The following is a 26525-nucleotide window of genomic DNA, read 5'->3' as shown; positions in this document are numbered from 1 at the left end:
AGAGGATATATGTGTGTACACGGCGGGGGGGGGTCCTGTGATCATCTGACCCTTTTTCTCCCAGATTAATGCAATGGGGAGAGTAGGAGGTTCAATTTTTCTAACCTCTACTGTAACCCAGATACACTCCCCTAGAGCTCACTACGATTACCTGCCAAAATCTAACAGTCAATTTGACTCTCTCACTTTGAGAATCTGTTTCCTTTCCCAAATGACAGAACAGATCTGGTTGATTTTCTTTATGTGAAGCTTGCTTATTGGTTCTCCATGACTTTTATTAGTTATTTTTTAAAAATTGTGTATGAAGTCTATACCATTGACTTCCCTTCAGATCCAAGACCAAGGTCCCCTGCCCCTGCCCCTTACCAACACTCCACTTCTAGTCTGTCAGATCAGCCTCGCCGATATTTCTTTTTCTGCAGAAATGTCTCTGTAGGCTTTGTCATTCTCCAAATTCTGGAATGTGCAAAATTTTATAAAATCAGTGAGATAATTCTATATGTTTGACTTCTTTCCCCCTAAGATCTCTGTGTTAACTGTGGCGGACACTGTGAGGACATGCTCCCTCGATCAATGCTACAAGACATTCCTGTCGCCGGCCACCAGCGAGACCAAAAGAAAAATGTCGACCTTCGTCAGTAGCATCAAGTCATCCGACAGCCCGACACAGCATGCCGTGGGCTTCCAGAAGGCCTTCCAGCTGATCCGGAGCACCAACAATGGCACGCGTCTTCATGCCAGTAAGTTATCTCCTAGCTGGATGTGGGCTTGGCTTACAAGGAAGAGTTTTTATAAAATGCAGATCCCTCCAAAGAAAAAGCCAGGGAGGCCTTGCCCAGGTGGGGAGGGGTCTCCCTCCCTACTTTTCCACATCTGTTGCTGAATCTGCATCCCTTAGCCCCTTTAGTCATCTGAGTCAGATGTATCATGATGGGCATGAGACAAAATGGGCCTGCATCGCTTCCCAGGGCCTGAGCCAAATCTTTCTAATGCTGATTGTCAGCCTGGAAGCTCTTGGCCTGGGACTCGAATCACGCATGCGTGGACAGAGAGATTAGTGAGAGCCCCTCAATCCGATCTTTCATTCTCCTCTCCTGCAGGCGTGAATGAGAGACTAAAAATACCCCAAGGTGCCTGCTTTGAATTTTCACTTATTACAGGCCAGCTGAGACTCAGTTGTGTGGGCTGACTTGAGGAAGAGCTATGGAAAAGATGGGAGGGGATGCCAACATGCCAGAAATACAGGAGGCTGTGATTTGGGGGAAACCTATTCTGGGGGTCTCTTGAACAAAAGGGTTGAAGGGGATGTTGTGAGAAACACATGATCCTCCTATGGGATCAACCTGGGTGGAAGCCACTTTTAGCTCCTCACTTTTCCCTGATGGAAAGGAGTAGGGGTTAGGGGTTGGGGTTGGGTCCAGGTTTCACCCCAGATGCAGGAAGGACAAAAGGATCAGCCCTGCCTCCAGTCAGAGGACCAGAATGCAAACCTTGCCTTCGGTGTTGACTTTCACCATGGCCTTGGGCAAGTCATCAAACCTCCTTGGGCCCCAGGCCCCTAATCTGAAAATTAAAGGGATTGGACTACATAGGGCCTGGGTTACCATCAAGCTCCAGGGTTCTGTTATTAGTGTTGGCTCCCTTCCCTCCTTTCTTGCCTTCTTTCCGTGGCCTGCCTTCCTCTCCTTTTCCTTCCCTCCTTTTTTTTCCTTCCTCCCTCCCTCCTTTCTTTCTTGCCTTCTTTCCTTTCTGGTGTTCAAAGCTCATTATTTGCTACCTTTTCCATCTTCTCTCCACCCTCCTCCCTGACCCTAGAGTCAGTCCCACTGGCATCCACCACAGCATTTTTCTGGCTTTTCTCCATACCTGGAAGGCTCTCCCCTTTTCACCATCTTTCGGCTTCCTTTCTTCCTCTCTCCCCTCTTTCCCTCTCTCCCTTTTTTCCTTCCTCCCCCTCCTTCCCTCCTTCCCTTCTTCCTTCCTTCTTAAAGAATGTATTCAGCACTTAGTTGATTCAAGGTTTTGTGCTAAGACTTATGAAGACAAATCACCCAAACCTTCAGGAAACTTGTGTTCTATTGGTAGAGGAGGATGTCCTGAGGAGCTGAGGCCCAGAGAGGCTCTGGCTTGCACCCAAGTCAGAGTAGGCTAGCAGCAGTATTAATATGAGAGTCTAGATTTAGGTTTGTAAGTTATTGGAGGCTGCCATGCTTTTTCTCCTGAGGCCAGATTTACACTCAGGAAGAGTTCTCCTGACCCCCAGACCCATCATAAAGACTCCTAGACCACCTGGCTGCCCCATCTAGACTCAAAGCAGAGTCAGCTGAAGGAGCTGAGGAAGATGAGATGGGGGAAGACTGAGGCAGGAAATGATCTCTAGTCTCAGATAATGGTGAGAATTAATAATCTGGCTGAGAAGTATAGGAAGGTCAGTCAGGAAACACTTACCAAGGCCTACTATGTGCTGGACTCTGGGCTAAGCTCTGGAGATACAAAGAAAGATTGAAGGCAGTCCTGGTTTCAAGGAGCAGATGGGGAGCTCACACACAAACAACTACGGTCAAGCAAGATGTCTACAGAACATGGTGGTCACCAGTAGCAGGAAGACCCCAGAACTGAGGAGGAAGAGGGAGGGCTTCTTGTAGACTGGGACTTGAAGGAAGCCAGATGATGGTGAAAAGGACACAAAACCTTCCAGATATAAGGGAGAGCCAGAAAACTGCTGTGGTGGATGCCAGTGGGACTGACTGTAGGGTCAGGGACGAGGGTAGAGAGAAGATGGAGGAGGTAGGAAATAAAGGTCTTTGAACACCAGAGGGTTTTAGGTTTGATCCTGAAGGGGGATAGGGAGCATCGGGGATTTGTTGATTAAATAAGCTGAAGACATGGTCAGACTGTACCATAGGAGGGTTGCTTTGACAGGTGAGTGAGGGCTGAAATGGAGCCAGAAAGCAGATCAGCAATAGCCCAGGTGGGAGGGCTTCTATCAGAGAGGTGGTGGGGATGTAGGAGAGAGAGAGAGACACAAAGGTGAAGTCAACAGACCTTGGTGCCATATTGGATGTGGAGGGGGAGACGGGGAGGAATCCAAGATGACCCCTAGGTTGGGAAGCTGGGGGCCTGGAGGGATGGGGGTAACCTCTACAGTAACAGGAAAGACTGGGGGGTTGGTTAGAGACAAGGATATTAAGTTTGAGCATATTGAATATAACATATCTAAAGACATCCAGTTCAAAATGTCCAGTGGACCTATGAATAACCAGAAGACCCTCCAAAGGTAATGGACTGCACCAAAGGCATGGGGCTCCCATTCACTGTGATAGAGAGTATCTGAAGGGTCCTGTAGACTGTCTTGTCATTAGGCTCAGCACATGGACTTAGACTCAAAGGTACTTCTCTCCCTTGAACTATTTTACTTTCTCTTTTTTACCAGCCTCCTCTGTTGTGGCTGTTGTTCAGTCATTTCAATCATGACCTCATTTGGGATTTTCTTGGCAGAGATACTTAAATGGTTCACCGTTTCCTTCTCCAACTCCTTTGACAGATGAGGAAACTGAGGCAAACATGGTAAAGTGACTTGCCCAGGGTCACCCAGCGCGTCATTGTCTGAAGCCAGGTTTGAGTGTTCCTGACTCCAGATGGGAAATCTGTGCACTAAGACGCCACCTGGTGGCCCAGGCCGGCTAAGGGGGAACCTCGAAGCAATTTCAAAGTGTCAGCTGAAGGAGCTGAGTTCTAAATCCATGATCCTATCTTCAGAGTTCTAAATGACTCATTCTTTCTCTTCTCTCTTCCCATCTGTCTTTCTTTGTTTCTGTCTCTGTCTCTCTCTGTCTCTCTCCCTCTTTCTCTGCCTCTGCCTCCTCCATCTGTCAGCATGGATTTCATTTTTTTTTCTAGTCCTATGACTAAGTGACCAAAGAGGAGACCACCCTAGGCAGGCTACACCTACGTGGACCTGAGATCTGTTGGAGATAACAAAGAAAAGCACAAACAGTGCCTGCCCCTCCAGGGGTCTCCCTTCAAAGGAAGGGGGCCAGGTGGCTAACTCTGCCCACTCAGGATCTGTCCAGAGGGGAAGGGTGGTAATCTCAAAAAGGAAGAACAAAGAAGCAAGAGGATTTGGCAAGGTCTCCTGGAAAAGCTCGGTCTTTGCCCCAAAGCCACAGTTCTACCCGAGGATTTAGGGAATCATAGGAGTAACTATAAATGTATATATGTGTAGATATAAATATCTATTTTTATTTCTATATGTAAATATATATACATATATACATAGATGTGGATGTATGTATATGGTATATATCTCATATATAGAAAACACTTTAAGCATTTTACAAATATCGTCTCCTCTTAAACTTGCCACAATTCTGTCAGGAGAGTGCTATCCTCATTTTACAGTTGAAGAAACTGAGGATCAGCATCACACAACTAATAGGTGTCTGGGTCAAGATTAGAACCAATGGCATTGTCCAGTGCTTCACCCAGCTGCCCCAGAGTCAGTTCCTTATTCTCTGTGAATCTGGAAAATGCCCTGAAAAAAAAATAAATGTGCTTGGCAGGTGACCAGATTTCTGGGTTTCATTTCAGTTCGGTGTATGTCTTGCTTTGAGGGGGAGGAAAGGGGAAGGGGGGGTGAGAGGAGGGGAGCAGCTCACTCTCTAAACATAGACCTGCTCTCTGGAGGTTCTTTGCCATCACTGCTGATGGGCCTCAGTTGACAGGATGAGCCTGAGTCATCCATCCTGATGTCAACATCTTTGGTGCCAGCAGAGGGGCTATTCACTAAGGGATGCCCAGCCCCTCTTCAGGCTCTTTTTTCCTCCTGGTTTGCTCAAGGGATTGATGTAGAGCCAACTTAAACTATCTTCTGCCATCCTGATGTTCTCATATTGGCACCTTGGCAGGGCTCATTCAATGAAGTTCAAATATGGCAAAATCTGTCTGTGGGAGAGGGGGAAAAGACCATCCAAAAACCTGTGGGGCTGGTTCCCCAACAGAAACATAGGCACCAAGGTCCAACAGCAAGAAAATTGGACTGGGAGGCAGAAGACTTTCTTTGGGACTCGTTTCATCATCCCTCCAATAAAGAATTTGACTTTTAAGGTCTATTAATCACCAAGAGATGATAATTACCAAGAGATTCCCATCTCCCTGAGATCAATGTTGGTGTTAATAAGGGGATTACTCATGTTTCAGAATTTGTTTTAACTTTTCCTCAGCCTGAAAATTTCAGGAGGAATGAAAAGGTAAAAAGATTTTGTATTCTAGGATTTCCTTCCACCAGATTTGACAGTGACCCTATATGGGTTAATGGGTGTGAGTCTTGCCTTATCTCCTCACTAGCTCTGTGATCATGGACAGGGAACCCTCACCTGCATCACCATTCAGAGGAAATTGTGTATATCAGTGATAGGTCAGGGCTGCTTGTCTCTCAGCAAAGTATCTTCACAGCAATGAAAACCAAGAGAACCAACAATCAAGTAGACTTTAAAAATAAAGGAGATGAAGGGTGGCTTGGTGGCACAGTGGATAGAGCACTGGACCTGGAGTCAGGAGTACCTGAATTCAAATCCGGCCTCAGACACTTGATAATGACCTACCTGTGTGGCCTTGGGCAAGTCACTTAACCCCATTGTCTTGCAAAAACCTAAAAAACAATAAAGGAGATGAGTTTAAAAAAAGAGAACTTACAAAATGAGAATCATCCCAGGGAGTCAGGAGAATTGGAGTTGCTTCAGTGATAGGAAGGGGACTGTGAGATAGTGCGTCCAGAGGAGGTTGGGAAGCGGACCTGGTCTCTGAACTCATTTCACTTGTACTTAGCAGAGAAGTTAGATCTTGGGGCACAGAGAGTTTCCTTTTAGGAAGAAACTGAAGAACAGGGAGGTTAGTCAATAAAACACCTATTAAGCACCTGCTACTATGCTAACTACTGAGATAGAAAATAAAAAAAGACAATTCCTCACCCTCAAGGAGCTTATTACCAAATAGGGAAAGACAACACATAGAAGGAAACTGAGGGTAGAGCACCAGCCTTGGAGTTATGAGGACCTGAGTTCAAATTCAGCCTCAGATACTAATTGGGTGGCCTTGGGCAAGTCAGTTAACCCTGATTGCCTCACCTCCAGTAATTCTGATTTATGTCTCTGGTCCCTGGACCCAGATGACTCAAGGAGAAAGTGAGACTTGTGACTTAGTACAACAACCCCTTCACTCAAATACAATTCAGTTGTTTTTCTTCCTGATGTCAAGGCCTTCTTCGAAAATGAAGGACAAACATCATCATCAGGTAGCACAGTGAATAGAGCACCGACACTGGAGTCAGGAGGATCTGAGTTCAGATCTGTTACTTGAGATTTACTAGCTGTGTGACCCTGGGCAAGTCATTTATTCCTGATTGCCTTGGGGGAAAAAAAGAAGAAACAAAAAAGTAGAGGGAGAGGTCTCCAGCAGGGAAGCCTGATGGTTAAGTCTAGAGGATTATAGCTAGGTGGGGAATGAAGAGGTGACTAAGTGCACACTTTAAACGTGGGGGGGGGGGGGGGCGGTGAGGAAGAGCTCTCCATACCCAGTTTCTCCAATCAAAGGGAAGGCTTCAGGGGCAGGAGGGTACTGATTACATGTAACTTCCAGGACTTAAGTGATTTGCAGGATGATGAGGTTCTTGGGTCATGATGGAGAAGTCCATACTGGTTTCCACCTAGGAGGAAACTGAGTTAGAGAAGTAAGGGATTTGATAAGAATCACAGAACTACCAAATGCTGGAGCTGTGTTTCAAATTCATGTCTTTGGATTTGAAAACTAGAATTCTCTTGACTCCTCTCTGTTGCCTATGTTAGTTGGTAGCTTCCATTAGTGAAGTAATAAAAACCATTAAGCAATCAGAACCCACCATTCTGACAATGATCTGGAACTGGAACCCTTAGCACTTTAATGGTCCTGTCTAAAATTGTACATTAATTTCTTAAAATATTGATCTCATCTTAGGAAAAATCTAAGTATTAGAAAGTTTCCCTTTAGAGCAATAGAGAATCTAGTGAAGTTTTTTTTTGTTCCTTTTTCATCTAAATGCATCTTCTTCATTTAATTATTTTAATGACCCTAAATCATTGAGAAAATTTTAAATTATGCTGAAATCTATTGATGAAGGCAGAGAAGCATGGGATGAATTTTAGAAAGACTTCATTTAAAAAACAAAACAGTCTAAATGGGATGAAGCAGGGTGCCCAAAAAGTCGATCTTGGCTAACTATAAGATTCACTTATTTACAACATTCTCTGAAGATCCATGATAAATGAAGTGTTGTTGTATGTGAAGACCTTTAGAACTAAAAGAAAGATGGAATCAATAGATAAAGATCGAAAAAGATTGAAAGAATGGGGAATTTTTGAAAAGAAAAACTGAGGGAGAGGGGAAGTGAAGGCTCTTGGCACAAATTTAAAGAACTATCTAATGGAAACATGATTTGCACTTTTTTTGGTTAGATCTCAAGGGAAGAACCGAGAGTAGTGGGGGAAGTTATGAAGAGGTAGGTTTAGGCTTGGTATCAAAGGCCATTGGAGCTGTCCAGCAGTAAATGGGCTACCTCATCAAGGGGTGGGTTTCTTAGAGGTCTTTGGGCAGAAATTGGATATAACTAACTATTCACAAGTTAGTAGTAATTGGGAACTAGTTATGGTTGAACTAGATGGTCAACAAGGTCCCTTGCAACTCTCCAAGACGATGATTTTGTAAAGATGGAAACAAAAGAGGATAGGTCATAGCTTGCAGGATTATCAGTCTTGAACTTCATTGGTCATTGTGTTCAATCCCCTCATTTTACAGATGAGACCATTGAAGCCCAGAGTAAGATGACTTGTCCAAAGTCACACAGGGAATATGTGGCAGAGCTGAGATTTTGGTGATAATAGGATCCTAGCTTATAGTGTTACCAATCTTAAATATCATAGGTTATTGTGTTCAACCTTTCATTTTTCATATGAGACCATTGAGGCCCAGAGAAGTAAAATGACTCATCCAGGGTCATCCAGGGAGTATGTGGCAGAGCTGAGATTTCAGTCCAGATCACTAACTCCAAGTCCAATGCTTTTTTCTTACTATGCACAGAGGGATTATGGGACTTGCCTAGGCTCTGACAGAAAGTATCTGATTGATACAGAACTTTAATCTAACCCTTCCTGATTCCAACTTCAGTTATTTACCAGAGAGACGCTTAAATTATAGGCTCCAAAATGAATGGAAATGTAACGTTGATTTGTGTGTTTTTGTTTAGATACAGACATGGTCATCATTTACCTGTCAGCGGGAATTACATCAAAGGATTCCTCAGAAGAAGATAAAAAGGCGACACTTTGTGTCATCAATGAGGAAAACAGCTTTCTTAACAACTCAGTGATGATCCTCACCTATGCCCTCATGAATGGTATGTGATGTTTTCCAGACTTTTCCCTCTTTAGCTGAAAGTTCTGACCCACTTTTCAGAGTTGAGCCAGGACTGTGCTCTCCCAGTTATTTTGGAAGTAGATGAGAACCAAGCAAATTCTCTAGCCAGAACATCCTCTCCCATTGTGTAGTTACTCTTTAGCAAGGTGCTGCCACCTCAAGTGCTCTTCCAGCATGTATCCCTCCAGCCTACCACAGGGACTGGCATCTTTAATGATGGATTCATTGACCTTGATGACGGATTGAATACTGCTCCCAAAATTCTCCTTCTTGCTCATTGAATCCTGTAGGATTAGGAGTGGGAGAAGACACATTTGGAATTAGAAAAAACAGGAATTGAATTATAGGATTGCATTTTGTTGCCTTTGTGATTTCACTGTCCCTCTCTAAACCTCTGTTTCTCCTAATGTAAATGAGGCAGTTGACTAGATATTCTCTATTGCCCATTCAGGCTCTAAATTTGGATATGAAAATCATCATTTGTTTCCTGAACACCTCCTGTCCAATCTGTATTCTTCAGTATTGAATGCTTTTTGGTCTCTCCTGTCATTTCTCTATCATTTAGTTTGTCATCCCTTCTATCCTGCCTCCTTTTTTCTCCAATAACCATTTCAATTTGCTCTTTCTCCCTATGCTTTTGACAAGCACCTTCATTGTTGTGGTTAGTCATCCTCCATTCTCAAAGAGGAACAATGGCATCACAAAGGTGATGTCTTCCCATGGGCATAAATTGGATCTAAGTGAAAAAAGAGCTAAAAAGATCCCGGAAGGATGTATGATCAGAAGGAGAGGTAGACCGGTTCCATGAGTAGAAGCAATGGATGGAATCCTTGCTTGGCCTCCTTATCCTCTACAGGTTGTTTGCAGATCCTTTTCCCATGTTGATCAGATCCCAACTGAGCCAAAGTGAGCCACAGGGTCAAAGCATTTCTTAGCTGATGAAAGAAATCAAAAGGGAAATTTAGATTCTGTTTTACATCTCAGCATCTTTGTCCATAAGAATGTGTATACACTGTCTATGCAGGTTATCTCAAAAGTCTTAGTGGAGTTTTAAACTTTATAGGATTAACTATAAGAAGTTATAATGGGGGCGGCTAGGTGGTGCAGTGGATAAAGCACCCACCCTGGAGTCAGGAGTTACCTGAGTTCAAATCCATTCTCAGACACTTTTTAATTACCTAGCTGTGTGGTCTTGGGTAAGCCACTTAACCATATTTGCCTTGCAAAAGAAAACAAAAAAGAAGTTATAATGATACCTGATTTTTCCTACTTTTTTTTAAAATTTTTGCAAGGCAATGGGGTTAAGTGACTTGCCCAAAGCTTGGTAATTATTAAGTGTCTGAGAGTGGATTTGAACTCAGGTCCTCTTGACTCCAGGGCCTGTGCTCTATCCACTGGGTCATATAGCTCCCCCTGGATACCTGATATTAATAAAGGGTTTCAAAGTACCTTTTATCCATTATCTCAGTTGATTGCCACAGTAATCCTCAAATCCAGCCTCATATCCAAGGTCAGTTCCAGTCATCCTGATTCCTATCTGGCCACTGGACCCAGATGGCTCTGGAGGAGAAAGTAAGGCTGGGTTAAGCCCTCTCCCACTCAAATCCAATTCATGTACTGTCCTGGCATCACCTCCCTGATGTCATGGTCTTCTTCAAAAATGAAGGACAAACATTAATCCTGAGAGCTAGGTACCACGGAGCTATTGTTCCCATTTTACAGACAAGGAAACTGAGGCTTCACAATGTGAAAGAATTTACTCAAAACCCCACATTAAGTAAGTGATAGAGGTGCAATTGAAACCCCAGTCTCTCTTGACTCCATGACCAGCCTTCTTTGCATTACATTGTTCCATTTTTGTAGAAATTTCTGTCCAAAAACCCCAAACAAATCCACTAGAAGTTTCCCTTTTGCCATTGAAATCATTAAGGAGATTAGGTGAAGTCTTTGTTTAAAATCATTTGTGGAATCTCACTAGTGACTCCAGTCATTTGAATTTGTTTACAATGAAACCTTATGTGAAAAGTTCCTAATCCTTTGACCATGTTCCAACAATAGCAAACTTTAAAAAAAAAGAAAGAAAGAAAGAAACTTTATTAAATTTTGGTCTCATACTATAGATTGCAGATGTTTGCGGAACAATGCAGCTCAGTATACCTAAATCCGACCCAGAGTTTAAAAAACCCCATAAACTTAAAAGACACATGCTGAGTAAATCACATTCGGTGTTCTCCCTGGGCTAAGGGTAAAAAAAAATCATTTTTCTTTGGAATGTACTAAAAGAAGCAATTTATAACCATTCCCCGAGGCATTGCTATATAATTTCTATTTAGTTACTATAGAGTTTTTTTTTTAAATTAAAGCAATGGGGAAAGAAATAAAAATAAAAGTTTCTGTAATAATATTCATATAGAAGATATAAAAGTTTAGATGCCAGTTCGCCTTGGTATTTTTCACAACAGGAGTTGCCTATGACAAGGTCTGAAAAAAATAACAACAGTAATAATAATGATGCTAATGCTATAGAATCATAGAGTGAGAAGAGACCTCAGCCACCATTTAGTAGGAACCATACTTGAAAAGGAATCCTCTCTCCATCCCCAACAGGTGATCCTCCCTACTCGAAGGTCTGCAGGGAGGGGGAAGCCACTTAATTCAATTAATTGGAAATTCATCTAATTGTTCTGTTGTCTAACGCTTCTCTTTCCATCTTTTCCGTAACCTTCTTTCTCCTTTTGCTCTTCTTTCTTCTTCCCTCTGAGGTCCAACAGGATAACTTGGACTCCATTTGCTTATGATGACCTTTCAGATACTTGAAGGCCTCCTGTTGGGATCAATCACCCCAGTGGCTCTTGCTGCTCCTCCTGGGGTGTGAACTCAGAGGCCTTGCCTATACTGATTGCCCTTCTCTGGCTAACTTTCTTCTACATACGAGCTGCTTGGACCCTTCATTTCACTGCAGTTTCAGGAAGTGAATATGGCACCAGATCTGACCTGTTTGGGGGTACAGGAGAACTATCAACTCCTAATTCCTGCCAGTTGAATCTCTTTTTTTTTTTTTTTAGTTTCTCAAGGCAATGGGGTTAAGTGGCTTGCCCAAGATCATATATCTAGGTAGTTATTAAGTGTCTGAGACTGGATTTGAATTCTGGTCCTCCTGACTCCAGGGCCGGTGCTCTATCCACTGTACCACTAACTACCCCAGCTGAATCTCTTTTTATGTAGCCCAGAAAGATGGGCTTTTTGCAGCCACATTATGCTTCTAACTCATATTGGACTGACAGTTCACCAAAAAAAAAAAATGATAATCTTTTTCAGACAGATTTGAACTATGCCTCCTCTGTCTTGATCTGATGAAAATGAATATATTTTTGTAATCCATGAATAAAAATTTACATGTATATATATGTATATATCCTTATTAATTCATCTTAGTCAATGCATTCCAATACTCAAATCTGCCAAAGCTTTTTGGAATCTTGACTTTTTCATTTAAAATATGAACAACTTTCTCATCTTTGTCTCATTCGTCAAGGAAGCCATTTATATGCCTATGTCCCACACACAGGAAGCACTTAACAAACATTTGGTGATCAATTGATTGTTCGTTCTCACCTTCAGAACCTGATGGCATGTTACACAATCCTTGAAGCACTCCACTAGAGACCTACTTCCATGTGATTCCTTGTTAGTGTCAGCCTTTCAACTAATTTGCAATCCATTTAATTGTTCTGTTATCTAATTCTTTTCTCTGTCTTTTCTGTAAAACAGAATAAAACATTTTACCAAATTTTTCTTAGCAATCTAAGTCAAGGGGCGGCTAAGTGGTGAAATGGATAAAGCACCGGCCCTGGAGTCAGGAGTACATGGGTTCAAATCCTGTCTCAGACACTTAATAATTACCTAGCTGTGTGGCCTTGGGCAAGCCACTTAACCCCGTTTGCCTTGCAAAAACCTAAAAAAAAAGAAATCCTTGTTGAAATGGAACTGAGGGAAGGAGGGAGGAAGGGAGAAAGGGAGGAAGGAAGGAAGGAAGAAAAAAGAAAGAAAGAGAGAGAGAGAGAGAGAGAAAGAAAGAAAAGAAAAGATCCAGTTAGCCTGTCAAATAACATGTTCTTGAATAAGCAATTACTCTGGCTCTCAGTGATAAAGGCTTCTCTTTTAGATATTCACCAACCATGTCTTTAATAATGAATCCTAAAATTTTAGCATAAATTAAAATCAAACATACTGGCCTAAATTATGCAGATTTTGCTGTTCCCTTTTTTAAAATTAAAGATAAAATGTACTCATCTCTATTCTGACTGGATAGACTTTTTAATCATTTTAGATGTTTCTCTAGAATATAAAAGAATCTTACCATTAAATAGTAGTGATATGGACCCAATAATCTGATAGGCCCATTCATCCACATCTGCTGACTTGAATTTATCAAGGGCAGTTAAATGGCCTCTGTCTTCTTAATTATCTTGGGCTTGTTGATACCTCTCTGCTTGGCCAACAAAATAGAATTAAACCAAGTTTTAAGTAGTTTGGTTTCTCCACACTAGGCAGAGGGTAACCTCTGAACCCTTTTTTCGGTCCTTAGCCTCACGCCCTCTGAAATTCGGTTCTCATTCCTAATCTTAGAATACCGTGCTGTCACTCAAGAACAATTTCATAAGGACCTGCTCTGTACCAAGGTGTTAGGCACTGAGGATCCAGAGACAGAAGTAAATTAGGGAGCTGATATTCTATGAGGGAGACAGCGTATCCATCAGCAAGGATTGATGTGCATTTATGGTTTTCATAGATAATAGCACATAACAGTGTGTGTGTATACATATATACACACACACACACGACACTGCATTAGAGGGAAGGAAGATGCAAGCAACTGGGGGAAGAAGCAGGATTGGCATTAGTTAGGAGGGGGATTTTTGAGCCTTAAAAAAAACCAGAGATTCCAAGAGGCAGAGATGAAGACAGAGTACATTCCTAGCATGATGGACAGTCAGTGCAAAACTATGGAATGGGAAATAGGGCAGCTCATGAGCTAGTATGGGTAAGTACCTAGAGTAGAGAAATGGGGGGAAATCCTTGAAAAAGTAGTACAACTCTTGATTGACTGAGCTTAGAAAGGCAAACAATCTCTATAGCATAATACTGGAGGTAGTAGGGATTTCTTTGATGGGGTCTGCACTTTAAGAAAATCACTTTGGCATCTGAGTGGAGAATACTGGAGAAACTGAGGCAGGCTGATTACCACATATATCTTTCCCCACCCCAGCATCTATTTGAGTTGTTAAGGCATCAGGAAATGAGGGTCAGAATGAGGATGGTGGCCATGAGTGGCAGAAAGGGAACATAAAAGAGATGTTGTTGAGTGACTGAATTCCTGGATGAGTGAGAATATGTTTTCAACCTATTATCAGTCTTCTCCATATTTTTTAGATATTTTATCTTATTTTTATTACTGTCACCTGCTTTAACATACCCATTTTAGAATATAAAGAATATCTTCAAAGGTTTAATGCCATTTTATTATATTTTAAGCTATTAAAGCAGAATATTGCACCTTGGGATACCCAGTATGCCCCCATTACAAAACAAGCCTTATTACAACAACTAAGGGGTGGGGTACAGTAACAGATCAGCAAAACTAACCCACAGATTTGCCTCTGTCTGACAGTATGTATACTTTTCCTTCCTCTTCACCTCCCACCCCAAGAGTGAAGGGAGGAAGGAGGAAACATTATCTAAACTTTTCTCCAGGGGTCTTGACTTCTGGTTCCTGAGCTATCTGCACATCCACATCAGTGTCTTGAAAGAACCTTCCTTTTCCATTTTTGTTCTTGTTTCTTTTTCAGCTTTCAGATTTTCTTTGGGCTGACTTCTCTGAATACCAGTCATGGAATATTACCTCTCCTTCCTCTGAATCCATTCCAATGTGTTCTCCCCACATCTAGGGAGCAGGTTAGACGTCGGGGAATTACCTAGACTATAGGTGTTTGACACAGTGGTTTATGTTTTCTTGCTTCTTGAGAGTTGGAACAGTCTTCGTCTGCATTTGTATTTCCAGTGCTTAGCACAGGGCCTGGCACACAGTAGGTGTGCTTAATGAATCTTTGTTGACTTGACTTGTCTTGCTTTCTTCATGAAGAGTGGGGAGGGAGAGGGAGAGAAGACAGACCTTCAGGTAGATAAAAATCAAATTTAAAAGCTTAAGACAGAGGACATCCTTCTTCCTAAGGTTCCCTTTGTATTGCCTAGTTCCTCTTGTATATCTCGTTGTTGGTTTCTCCACCCTTTGAAGGACGACACCAGGGCCAGTGCTGAAAAGACTAACATTTCTGCTTTGGTAATGATGGGATCTCACAGGCATTGAAATCTACCATTATGTCCCAGTACTGCCTCTGTGTTGACCAGGCTTATGATCTGTGCCCTGAACCCACCACCATGCCTCTCCTGTCCAGGTGGTCTATACACTGAATCATTTAGATTCTTCCTCCACCAATCTATACCCATGTGCTCCTCAAAAATGGCTTTCTTCACATAATCTCTTGTTAGTGTATAATGTTACTCCTCTCTTCCCTTTCTTACTCATATTCTAATTCTGGGTGGTTTTTATCCCACCAAGTCTAAGTCCTTGCCTTAACCCTTCTTCTTCTTCTCCTTTGTTCCCTATACTTGGCTATTTGCTAATAGCATTTGAGACCACAGGCTCTGCTACCAAATCCTTTGTTAGATCATGTCTCTTGGGACTATCTATGTATCTTTTAACTATTATTCTTCCTATATTGTAGTTCCCTTCTTGGATGTCTCACTTGATGAATAGACATGGTTTTCTTGTTCTTTCCTTTCAATTTATAGCCCTTTGGATGAGATTCAGAGAACACCAGGCGAGTATACAGTCCAAAGACATCATTCAAATGTGCCAATTAGCAAAGACACTGGACAAAATAGAGGATTGTTTAGGGGGACGCCATGCTGTCCAGTAGCTGATCATTCTTTTATTTTAAATTCTAGATTTGCAAAGGTGCTGCATGGCTGCTTCTCAGGTTTCACCTTGATAATGAATTCCTAAATTAGTTTTCCTTGTCTGTATCCCTAGTCTTTGGTGGGCAGCAGTGATGCCAATGCTTATGCCTCTATAGTTTTAATGTCTTTCTAAAGACTTCATCATCTTTGGTATCTCTTTCCAGGTTCCTTCTCACAGCTTTATATGTGTTCATGTGGATCACCAGAACTGAACAGTGGTCTTCCTTTTTACTGAGTGGTCATCTTTGGGGGTTTTGGTTTTTTTTTTGGTTTTTGCAAGGCAATGAAGTTAAGTGACTTGCCCAAGGTCACACAGATAGGTAATCATTAAGTGTCTGAGGGCAGGTCCTCCTGACTTCAGGGTTGGTGCTCTATCTACTGTGCCACCTAGCTGCCCTTCATCTTTTTTTTTTTGACAAGTCTTGGGGAGTTCTCTCTCCTGTGTCAGATATCAGAGGATGAACAAGAGAGCAGATCTCTATTGTTGTAGGCAGGTCAACCAAGACCTGCTTCTGATGCTCCTGGGCAGGGATTCTCCAACTACTACTGGTCTTCTCTTCTTTTGACTCATCAAATAATACATCACCTTCTAACCCCTGTGGCTTTTCTTTATCATTCGTTGGAGGACAAGCTATTGCTTCCTCCTCAGAGACTCTTGTGCTCTCTTCAGAAAGGCCTGCCCTTTTGAATGCTGAATTCAGGGGAATAATACAGTAGCAATTCACATTTATGTGATATTTTAAGTGAAGTACAAATAAGAGTGTCCCCACTGTGCTGAGAAACAAACTGACACACCGCAAGATAAATGACTTGCCCTGACCACAACGTTTGAAAAGACAGCATTCAAACCCAGACTTGCTGATGTCAAGTGCAGAATTTTAAGCACTAGCTCTAATTAAAAAAGACCAATCAGAGATAGGACTGGACCTGTGATTGGTAGAAATTTCTTTCAGATCTGAACTTGCTCTGAGACTATGAGTCTTAGCCTCCTGGGGCACCGAAAAAAAGATTTCCCAAGAATATCTACTAAGAATGGGTCAGAAGCAAAACTTGCATCCAGATCTTCTGAGTTACAGGGCCAGCTCTATCAACTGACCCACACTGTCTCACCCTTATCATGAATATGAGCCCATTCTGTTATTACCACAGTGATTAAGATTATTATCATCACCACTTGTATTGCTACTAATGCTGCTGCTAGGACTATTTCTACTACCACTGTGATGATTACAGCTGCTGTTGTTATCACGACAATACTTCTGCTGCTGTGACTACCGCTGTTGGCACTACTCACTAGTACTCCTCCTCCTCCTCCTCCTCCTCCTCCTGCTGCTGCTGCCACGGCTGCTGCTGTGCCTACTCCTCATCCTATTTCTACCACTATTATTACTGCTGCTGCTGCTGCTGCTTCTGCTGCTGCCACCGCCACCCTCACCACCACCACCACCACCAGACTATTATAATATGATTGATGCTATTACTACCACTCTTGCTATCATTTCTACTACCATCACTATGAATGCTATCACTACTGCTAGTCTACAAATGGTGCCATTCCTGCTGTTGTTACTTCAACTATTCCAGTTTCTATTGTAATAGTTATTATTGCTATTGTTGTCACCGCTGTATTACTGCTACTGTGACTGGCACTTGGCTTGCTACCGCTAGTCCTACTACTGCCTTTTACTATCACTACTATTACTGGTAGCTACTGTTACTGCCCACCTTTACTATAACTACTATAACTAGTAGCTACTGTTACTGCCTACCTTTACTGTAACTACTATAACTAGTAACTACTGTTACTGCCCACCTTTACTATAACTACTATAACTAGTAGCTATTGTTACTGCCTACCTTTACTGTAACTACTATAACTAGTAGCTACTATTACTGCCTGCCTTTACTATAACTACTATAACTAGTAGCTACTGTTACTGCCTACCTTTACTGTAACTACTATTACTAGTAGCTACTGTTACTGCCTACCTTTACTATAACTGCTATCACTAGTAGCTACTGTTACTGCCTACCTTTACTATAACTACTATCACTAGTAGCTACTGTTACTGCCCACCTTTACTATAACTACTATAACTAGTAGCTACTGTTACTGCCTACCTTTACTATAACTACTATCACTAGTAGCTACTGTTACTGCCTACCTTTACTATAACTACTATCACTAGTAGCTACTGTTACTGCCCACCTTTACTATAACTGCTATAACTAGTAGCTACTGTTACTGCCCACCTTTACTATAACTACTATAACTAGTAGCTATTGTTACTGCCTACCTTTACTGTAACTACTATTACTAGTAGCTACTGTTACTGCCTACCTTTACTTGACTGCTATTACTAGAAGTGCTATATCTACTGTTACTAGTAGCTACTATTACTGCCTACCTTTACTATAACTACTATTACTAGTAGCTACTGTTACTGCCCACCTTTACTATAACTGCTATAACTAGTAGCTACTGTTACTGCCTACCTTTACTATAACTACTATTACTAGTAGCTACTGTTACTGCCTACCTTTACTATAACTACTATAACTAGTAGCTACTATTACTGCCTACCTTTACTATAACTACTATTACTAGTAGCTACTGTTACTGCCTACCTTTATTTAACTGCTATTACTAGTAGGGCTATAACTACTATTACTAGTAGCTACTATTACTGCCTACCTTTACTATAACTACTATTACTAGTAACTACTGTTACTGCCTACCTTTACTATAACTGCTATTGCTAGTAGGGCTATAACTACTATTACTAGTAGCTGCTATTACTGCCCACCTTTACTATAACTACTATAACTAGTAGCTACTGTTACTGCCTACCTTTACTATAACTGCTATTACTAGTAGTGCTATAACCATTATTACTAGTAGCTTTTATTAATTCCTACCTTTACTATAACTGCTATTGCTAGTAGGGCTATAACTACTATTACTAGTAGCTGCTATTACTAGTAGTATTATAACTATTATTACTAGTAGCTGCTATTACTTCCTATCTTTACCACAACTACTATTACTAGTAACTACTGTTACTGCCTACCTTTACTATAACTGCTATTACTAGTAGGGCTATAACTATTATTACTAGTAGCTGCTATTACTTCCTATCTTTCCTATAGCTACTATTACTGTTATTATTACTCTTGTTACTACTGCTATTATTACCTCTACTGCTATTATTGCTACGATTGCAGCTTCTACTATTACTGCTACTGCTGCTATTACTAATCACTATTTTTATTACTCCTGGCCCCAGGCCAGTGTGCATCAGGACCTGGTATTTCCTCACTCCTGCGCTCTTGACTCCCATCCCATCATTTATGTCATTCCTTTGACCCTGTTTCCAACTTTCCCTACTCTTGTAAATATAATACGGTTTTCTAATAAGGATGGGGTTTCAGCGACCCAAGTAAAATTATTTCATGTCTGAATTTGATAGGAATTTGTGACAAAAGTCAAGTCACAAACTTGAACTAAAATTTGAAAGAATTATATGTCCTGATCCATATGAAAATTCCATCTTGAAAAATCCCATGTGATCTCCTTTGTTCTCTCACTTTTTTCCCATTATTTCTCAATTGAGGATCATAGATTATCTTCAGATGCTCATAGGTTTGAAACTGAAAGGACCTCAGAGGCCATGTTGTCCAGGAGTTCTTAATGTTGGAGCCACAGACTCTTGAATTTGATTGGGAAAAAGTTACATTTTTATTTTCACTAATCTCTAACTGAAACTTAGCATTTCCTCCAAGTATTTAAAAATATGATTCTAAAAAGAGATCCATAGACTTTACCAGATTACCTGAAGGGTAGATACCCGAAAGGGTAAAACCCCCTAAATTAGTCGTTACTTCATCTTACAAATGAAGAGGCTGTTTAGCAAAAGAACTTGAGCAACTTTTGTTGTTTAATTATTTTTCACTTCCATCCAATTCTTCATGGCCCTATTTGGTGTTTTCTTGACTAAGACAGAAGGGTATTTTGAGGTTTCCTTCTCCAGCTCATTTTACAGATAAAGAAATTGAGACAAACAGGGTTAAATGACTTCCCCAGGGTCATACAAATAGTAAGGATCTGAAACCAAATTAGAATTCAGGTCATTCTGACTCTAGGCCAAACATTCTGTTAATTAGGCAATTTACCCAAGGCAATTAGGGTTATAAGTGATAGTTGAACCCAGGACTTCTGAGTCCCAAACCAGTACTTTATCTTCTGTGCTGAGCTGCTTACCAAGAATACCTTTTTATGTAGAAAGATTTTTCTTCTGGCCTCTCTCCTCTTCAGGAGAGAAGTTGGTTCTTAGGTTTTGGGACCCAACTGGACCCTTAGAAGTCTGAGTCTTCCAGAAGTAGGTCGCAGTTGCGTTTTCCTTCCAGAGAATCCCCATTGCTCATACACCACAGGGAATCAAATGGAGGTGGGAGAGGAGGAGGAAGCCTGCTTTTCATTTTTGTCCTTTGAATTTCCCTTTCAGATGGAGTGACTGGTTTGAAAGAACTGGCCTTCCTGAGAGATCTAGCTGAACAAAACTCCATGAAGTATGGTGTACCTGACCGCACAGCCTTGCCCGTCATTAAGGGGAGCATGATGGTCTTGAATCAGCTGAGTAACCTGGAGACCACCGTTGGCCGCTTCTACACCAACCTCCCTAACCGCATGATTGATGAGGCTGTTTTTAGCCTCCCTTTCTCTGATGAAATGGGAGATGGTGAGTTTAAAGGGCACCTAAGATTGATAGACCAAGGCAAAAGGGTCAGCTGTCATTTTCCAAGATTCTACCAATTCTTCCTTAAAGGCTCCCCCATAGCATTTACTTCATTTAATTATTGATAACAATGAAGATACCAATAATAATCACACCAATAATTTTTAAGCTAGATGGATAGAGAACTGGACCTGGGATTGCATTGATAATAGGGAATTCCCAGATGAGGAAAGTTCCTTTACCTTTGCTGATCTGCTGCTTTTCTGTATTTAGAGAGTTGTCTAGGTTAATGAGAAGCTAAATGACTTGCCCAGGGTCACACAGCCAATATATTTTAGAAACTGGGTTTGATCTGTTTGGCCCTGGCTGCCTGGCTAGATCTCCATCCACTGAGCCACAACTGCCTTGGCTTGGAACTGAAACTGCCTGTGTGGGATACCTTGAGCTGGATGTCCTGTGGACATCTTCAACTCACTGTGACCCAAACTGATCTTGGCATCTTTTCCCCCAAAACCCTCCCCTCTTTCTACCTTCCCATCCTCCTTATCACTCTGGCTCCCAACCTCACCTCCATACTGGAAAGCCAGGGCAAGTTCCTGGACTGGAAGGTGGACTATTATGTTAGAAGAATAGCAAGGGGACCAGTATCATGGTCAAATATGGGGGGGGCCAGGGAGAGGGTAAGATAGAAGAAGACTAGAAAGTGGGAGGAGTAGGTTATAAAGGGTTTGGGACACCCAACAAAAGATTTTATATTTGATTCTGAAGGTAATAAGGAGCAACAGGGATCGTTTTGGGGAGGGTGCCATGGTCAGGCGGTGCTTCAGAACCATCACTTGGAAAGCTGAATGGAGAATGGGCCAAGATACATGTCCAGAAGACCAAACAGCAGGTGGTTTTCAGCAGTGAAGGTGTGGGACAATGAGGGCTATACCAGGGCATTGGCAGTGTCAAAGGTAAAGATGAGGCATGTACAGGGGAATGATTAAAAAGAAGTAAATCAATTGACCTTGGCAATTGGCTGAGATAAAGGAAGGAGTCAAAGGTCCAAAGGCTTTATCCAATCAGCATAGACCAGTCAAGAAAGAAAATCTTTGAGAGTCACAAAGGGCTGGGACATAGAATATATATATAAGAGCTGGGCTTCGGATGAGAAACACTTCCCCCGTCGGAAGATTCTGAGGCTTTTTTTGCCACTGGTCTGGCAAGCTCCCCATAGTATTAGATAGGAAATGTGTGGGGCAAGGGCCTGAACCTCCCAGATCGGCATGGACGGATGGATGGAGTCCTCCTGCCGTTGTGTTTATGGAGTGGATTCCAAATCGCTTTATGTGGTGTCTCTGGAGGAAGCCGTTGGTGGGATTGACTCTCATGGGATCCTTTGATTTTAAGCAGCTGATGGATGGCAGATCCTGGCCATTGTCAGCTAGTGGGCCACAGCTGTTGCTAATGCTTTCTCTGTCATGTCTCCCCCCCCCCCCCTTCTTTTTCCCCTCAGGTTTGATAATGACAGTGAGCAAACCCTGTTACTTTGGCAATCTCCTGCTGGGGATTGTAGGAGTGGATGTTAACCTGGCTTATATCCTCGAGGATGTGACATATTACCAAGACTCTTTGGCTTCCTATACTTTTCTCATAGATGACAAAGGTAATTAAGCCTAACTGATAAGACAGGCCTAGTGTCCAGAACCAGAAAGAGAATTGTCTTCTTATACTCTTGATGTTCCCCATACCTGTCACCCATCGCCCTTTGCACTGGCTGCCCCTGTCACCTGGTACATCACCCCCTCCTCACCACCCACTGTCCCCATCATCTTCTACACTTTCCTTCCTCACCACCGACTTTTGGAATTGCCAGTTTTCTTCTGAGCTCAACTCAGGTGCCATAAACTCTTCTCTCAAACACTAACTGTTTTCTATTTACTTTGAATTAATTTTGTATTGACTTCTGTGTCTGCAGTGTTGCGCCACACTGGAAAATGATATTCTTTGAGATCCCTCACCATTTGTTGCCTTTTGTCTCTGAACTTTTCTAATCTACTTAGGACAAGGTTTTTAATCTGGGGGGCTGAGAGACATGGACCCTTTGGTAATCTTATGGATTCCTTTTCAGAATTGTATTTTAAATTCATAAAATAAAATATATAGGGTTATAAATGAAATCATGTCTTTAGAAAAGTTATCTTTTTTAAAATTAAGTTCCTTGAACTACACCCAAAGGGCAACAAAAATGTGCAGACCCTTTGATCCAGCAATACCACTACTGGGTCTATACCCTGAAGAGATGATGAAAAAGGGTAAAAACATCACTTGTACAAAAATATTCATAGCAGCTCTGTTTGTGGTGGCAAAGAATTGGAAATCAAATAAATGTTCTTCAGTTGGGGAATGGCTTAGCAAGCTGTGGTATATGTGTGTCATGGAACACTATAATTCTATTAGAAACCAGGAGGGATGGGAATTCAGGGAAGTCTGGAGGGATTTGAATGAATTGATGCCGAGCTAGATGATAACAACTAGAAAAGCACTGTCCACCCTAACAGCAACATGGGGGCGATGATCAACTCTGATGGACTTGTTCATCCCTTCAGTGCAACAACCAGGGACAATTCTGGGCTGTCTGCGATGGAGAAAACCATCTGTGTCCAGAGAAAGAATTGTGGAGTTTAAACAAAGACCAAGGACTATTATCTTTGATTTAGAAAAAAAACTGCTATCTTATTGTCTGATCTTGCTCTCTCTTATACTTTATGTTTCTTCCTTAAGGATGTGATTTCTCTCTCATCACATTCAATTTGGATCAGTGTGTACCATGGAAACAATGTAAAGGCTGGCAAATGGCCTTCTGTGGGGGGGGGGAGTAAGATTAGGGGGGAAATTGTAAAACTCAAAATAAATAAAATCTTTAATAAAAAAAATAAATTAAATTTTAAAAAATTAAATTAAACTAAATTCCTTGGAACCCAAGGAAGGAGCCTGTATCTCAAGAGTTATAGTAATAACTTTAGATGCCATCAAATCTAACCTCCTTTTTGCAGATGAGGAAACAGACCCAGAGGAGTTGTGAGATTTGCCAAGAGTCTCACGATTAATAAGTGCCTGAGATGAGATTTGAACCAGATCTTTCTAACTATTCCATGAGGCCTCTCCAATAATATTATCATATTACAGTTCTCCATATTTCAGTCTTATCATCTGACAAGACTGTAAATTCTGTCAATTTGGGAACTATGTCTTAACTAATATCTCTTCACATATCTATTATTGTGCCCATAGTAGGCATTTACCAAATGGGTGCATCTTTCTTTTTTTAAATTTATTTAATCATTTTACAATTTTTTCCCCTAATCTCGCTTCCCCCCCCACCCCCCCACAGAAGGCAGTCTGTTAGTCTTTCCAGTGTTTCCATGCTATACATTGATCTAAGTTGAATGTGAAGAGAGAGAAATCCTATCCTTAAGGAAGAAAAATAAAGTATAAGAGATAGCAGAATTACATAATAAAATAGCATTTTTTTTCCAAATCGAAGGTAATAGTCTTTGGTCTTTGTTCAAACGCCACAATTCTTTCTCTGGAGACAGATGATATTCTCCATCACAGATAACAGGTGCCCCTTTTTAAGAGATCAGTGTCCCCAGGAGGATACAATTCTCATTGGAAATTTCTTCTGAGACTGAATCTCATCTCAGATCATTCCCCAAAGGACTAAGTGAGCTGTTTAACCAACAGAGTCACAGAAAAATGTCAAGTAGATAAGATCAGAGATCCCGAGTTGGTTGGGACCTTCCAGAGCAGCTGGACCTACTCCCACATTTTCCAGATGAGGAGATAGAAGAAGGAGATGGAATGATTTCGACAGGATCACATAGGTGATCCATGTCACAACGGAACCTTTGATTACAAAGCCACTATACCAGAACATCCCCTGCTGGCTTTCCTTTTCAGTCAAGAGATGTCTCAGTTGAAGTGTAAGAATTCAGAAATGGAGGAAGGCAGCCTCCTGGGGATCTCAAACCGTCACACTCTGTCTCCTTGCTGACTAACTTGTACCTTAACCCTGTCCTGTGCTTGCTCTCAACGCATCACATTTCATCTTCTGATTTGTACGGGTCAGGTTCCAGATTTTGGCTCTGATGGCATTGCATCCCTCCCAAGAACACTGGCTGCCTAAAGACCTACTTACAGTTATAAATGATAATGATCATAATACATTTATCCAAAAAATGGGGCAGTTATTTAAAAAAACCCAAACAAGTATTAGAAAACCTACCTCAGGTCAGTATGGGAGGAATGCCTTCTCCTATCACAAGCAGACACCTCGGCCCCTCTTTCCTCCCCACCCTTTTCCTACATTTCAGCCACACTGCCTTCCCTGCTGTGCTAACAGTTCTATTAGTCACAGCCTATGGACTACCTGCTGGGAGGTAGGGGTCTTTATTTGTCAGTGATAGGGGATCTTAAGTCAGGAGGGAAAGTGGTATTTAATGCAAAAGGACTTGGACTAGTTCTGTCCAAAGGCAGTTTAATTAAGGGAATGAAATGCAATAATGATAATAACCTAGAGAATAAATATTCATGGATTTCCTGTGGTGAGAGGCAGATAAATAGGAATATTTGTAACATCAGGGAACTAGGCAGAAGGAGAACTTGGCAGAAAGTAGAGCCAGATCAGCTTTTCTAATGTTTGTTTGACTTTTTTCCCCCTGAGCTTATTCTATCCCAGGCTTGCATTGGTACTTTTTCACAGATTTAGGGACTTAAGGATTTATGTGTTAGCTGGGATTTTTAAGAGGCTAAACAAGGGATATAAACAAATACTAAGCAGTTTCTCTTTGATCCTCACAATAACCTTAAGAGTTAGGTGCAATCATGATCTCCATTTTACAGAGAAGGAAACTGAGTCAGAGGTTAAGTGACTTGCCCAGGGCCACAAAGTAAGGATCTGAGGCTAGATTGAAATTCAGGTCTTCCTAATTCCTATTTCTCTTCTTTGTATCTCCTAGCTGCCTAGTACAATACCCTCAAAATATTATAGAGAGAGCTTGAGCAAGTTTTAGGTTTCGGTTTTTCTTTTTCTCCTTTGTATCCTAGAGTCAGCTACAGATTCTGGCACCAAATAGGTGCTTACTAATTTTGTTTGGGTGTTTGATTAGTTGATTGCGGTGAAGCTTGTGTGATTTGTATTATAATTACTAATAACAGACATTTGCCTAACATTTTAAAGTTAAAGACACTGTATAGACATGATCACATTCAGGTTTCTTAGCAACCTGCAATCTTTGGAGTTGAATGACATTAACAAACTGAGAACATCTCACTGAAACCCAGATTTCTTACCAAACACATTTGACATTCATTCATTGAGATGATCTTTAGTACCTACCTCATGCTAGATGCAAAGACAAAAATGAAACTAATTTTGGTTTGAAAAAGCATATGTGACCATCAAATCCAACCCATACCTGAAAAAGAATTTTCAGTTCCTTTTTAATTAACAGTCACCAACAAACACAGATATTTCATTTTAATTAACAGTCACCAGCAAACAAACACAGATATTTCATTTTTCTAAAAAAAAGAGAATTTTACAGGCAATTTTATAGTTCTGTTCTTTAGAGTTGGGGGTTATTTTTAATGTTTTTAAATTTAGCATGTTAGAGGAAAAATTTGCAATTTTTTGTCCCTTTCTGAATAAGAACCCCTTCTCTAAGACTATCAGTGAGTCGTCACTCAACTTTTGACTGGAAAAACATTGAAGGGATCCCACTGCCCTCCAGCAGTTTACATTCTGGGTGGAGAGGGAGGATTCCAAGGTATACAGATCAGTTCATGTGAAGTGTACCCATAGATATGTCTGCTGCTATTTTTGATCATTCTTTCTTATTCCAGGTTACACCCTTATGCATCCATCACTGACAAGGCCTTATTTATTGTCTGAGCCCCCTCTTCACACTGACATCATCCATTATGAAAACATCCCCAAATTCGAGTTGGTCCGGCAGAATATTCTAAGGTAAGGAGGAGCAGATGGTCCTGGAGTTCTTCAGGTGAAGCATCTTCTCCGAGAAAAGGTGTACGCATGAATGGTATGAACATCCACAGAGACTACAATAATAGAAAAGAAAATGACCCTTGTGGTCATCAGAACTCTTTGAGCAGCCAGGGCTCCAGAGAACCAATGGGAAGCACATCCGGTGTGGTCTCCCCAACTCCATAGGGAGACTCCAGGGATGGATTGGGGAGGGGGTGCACTCTCAGACAAGAAAAAAATTTTGCTTAAATGCATTAGGGAGGCTTCCATGAGGGAGTGTGGCATTGAGAAAT

At 41.4% G+C, this 26525-nt stretch overlaps 1 protein-coding gene across 2 annotated transcripts in view; it reads left to right on the top strand.

The window, feature by feature from the left end:
• The window catches only part of CACHD1 (cache domain containing 1), a 228379-nt gene that overhangs the window by 162058 nt on the left and 39796 nt on the right, over window positions 1–26525 (top strand). For both annotated transcript variants that reach the window (XM_074221256.1, XM_074221255.1), the window contains exons 7-11: window positions 524–740; window positions 8276–8425; window positions 19971–20204; window positions 21700–21849; window positions 26091–26214. In XM_074221256.1, coding sequence (XP_074077357.1) covers window positions 524–740; window positions 8276–8425; window positions 19971–20204; window positions 21700–21849; window positions 26091–26214 — 875 coding nt within the window. The remainder of the gene's footprint in view (window positions 1–523; window positions 741–8275; window positions 8426–19970; window positions 20205–21699; window positions 21850–26090; window positions 26215–26525) is intronic.

The sequence above is a fragment of the Macrotis lagotis genome, chromosome 2 (assembly GCF_037893015.1).
Source record: "Macrotis lagotis isolate mMagLag1 chromosome 2, bilby.v1.9.chrom.fasta, whole genome shotgun sequence".
Lineage (NCBI taxonomy): Eukaryota > Metazoa > Chordata > Mammalia > Peramelemorphia > Peramelidae > Macrotis > Macrotis lagotis.
Note: the sequence above shows the minus strand (reverse complement) of the source record. Positions and strands in the feature narration are given on the sequence as shown.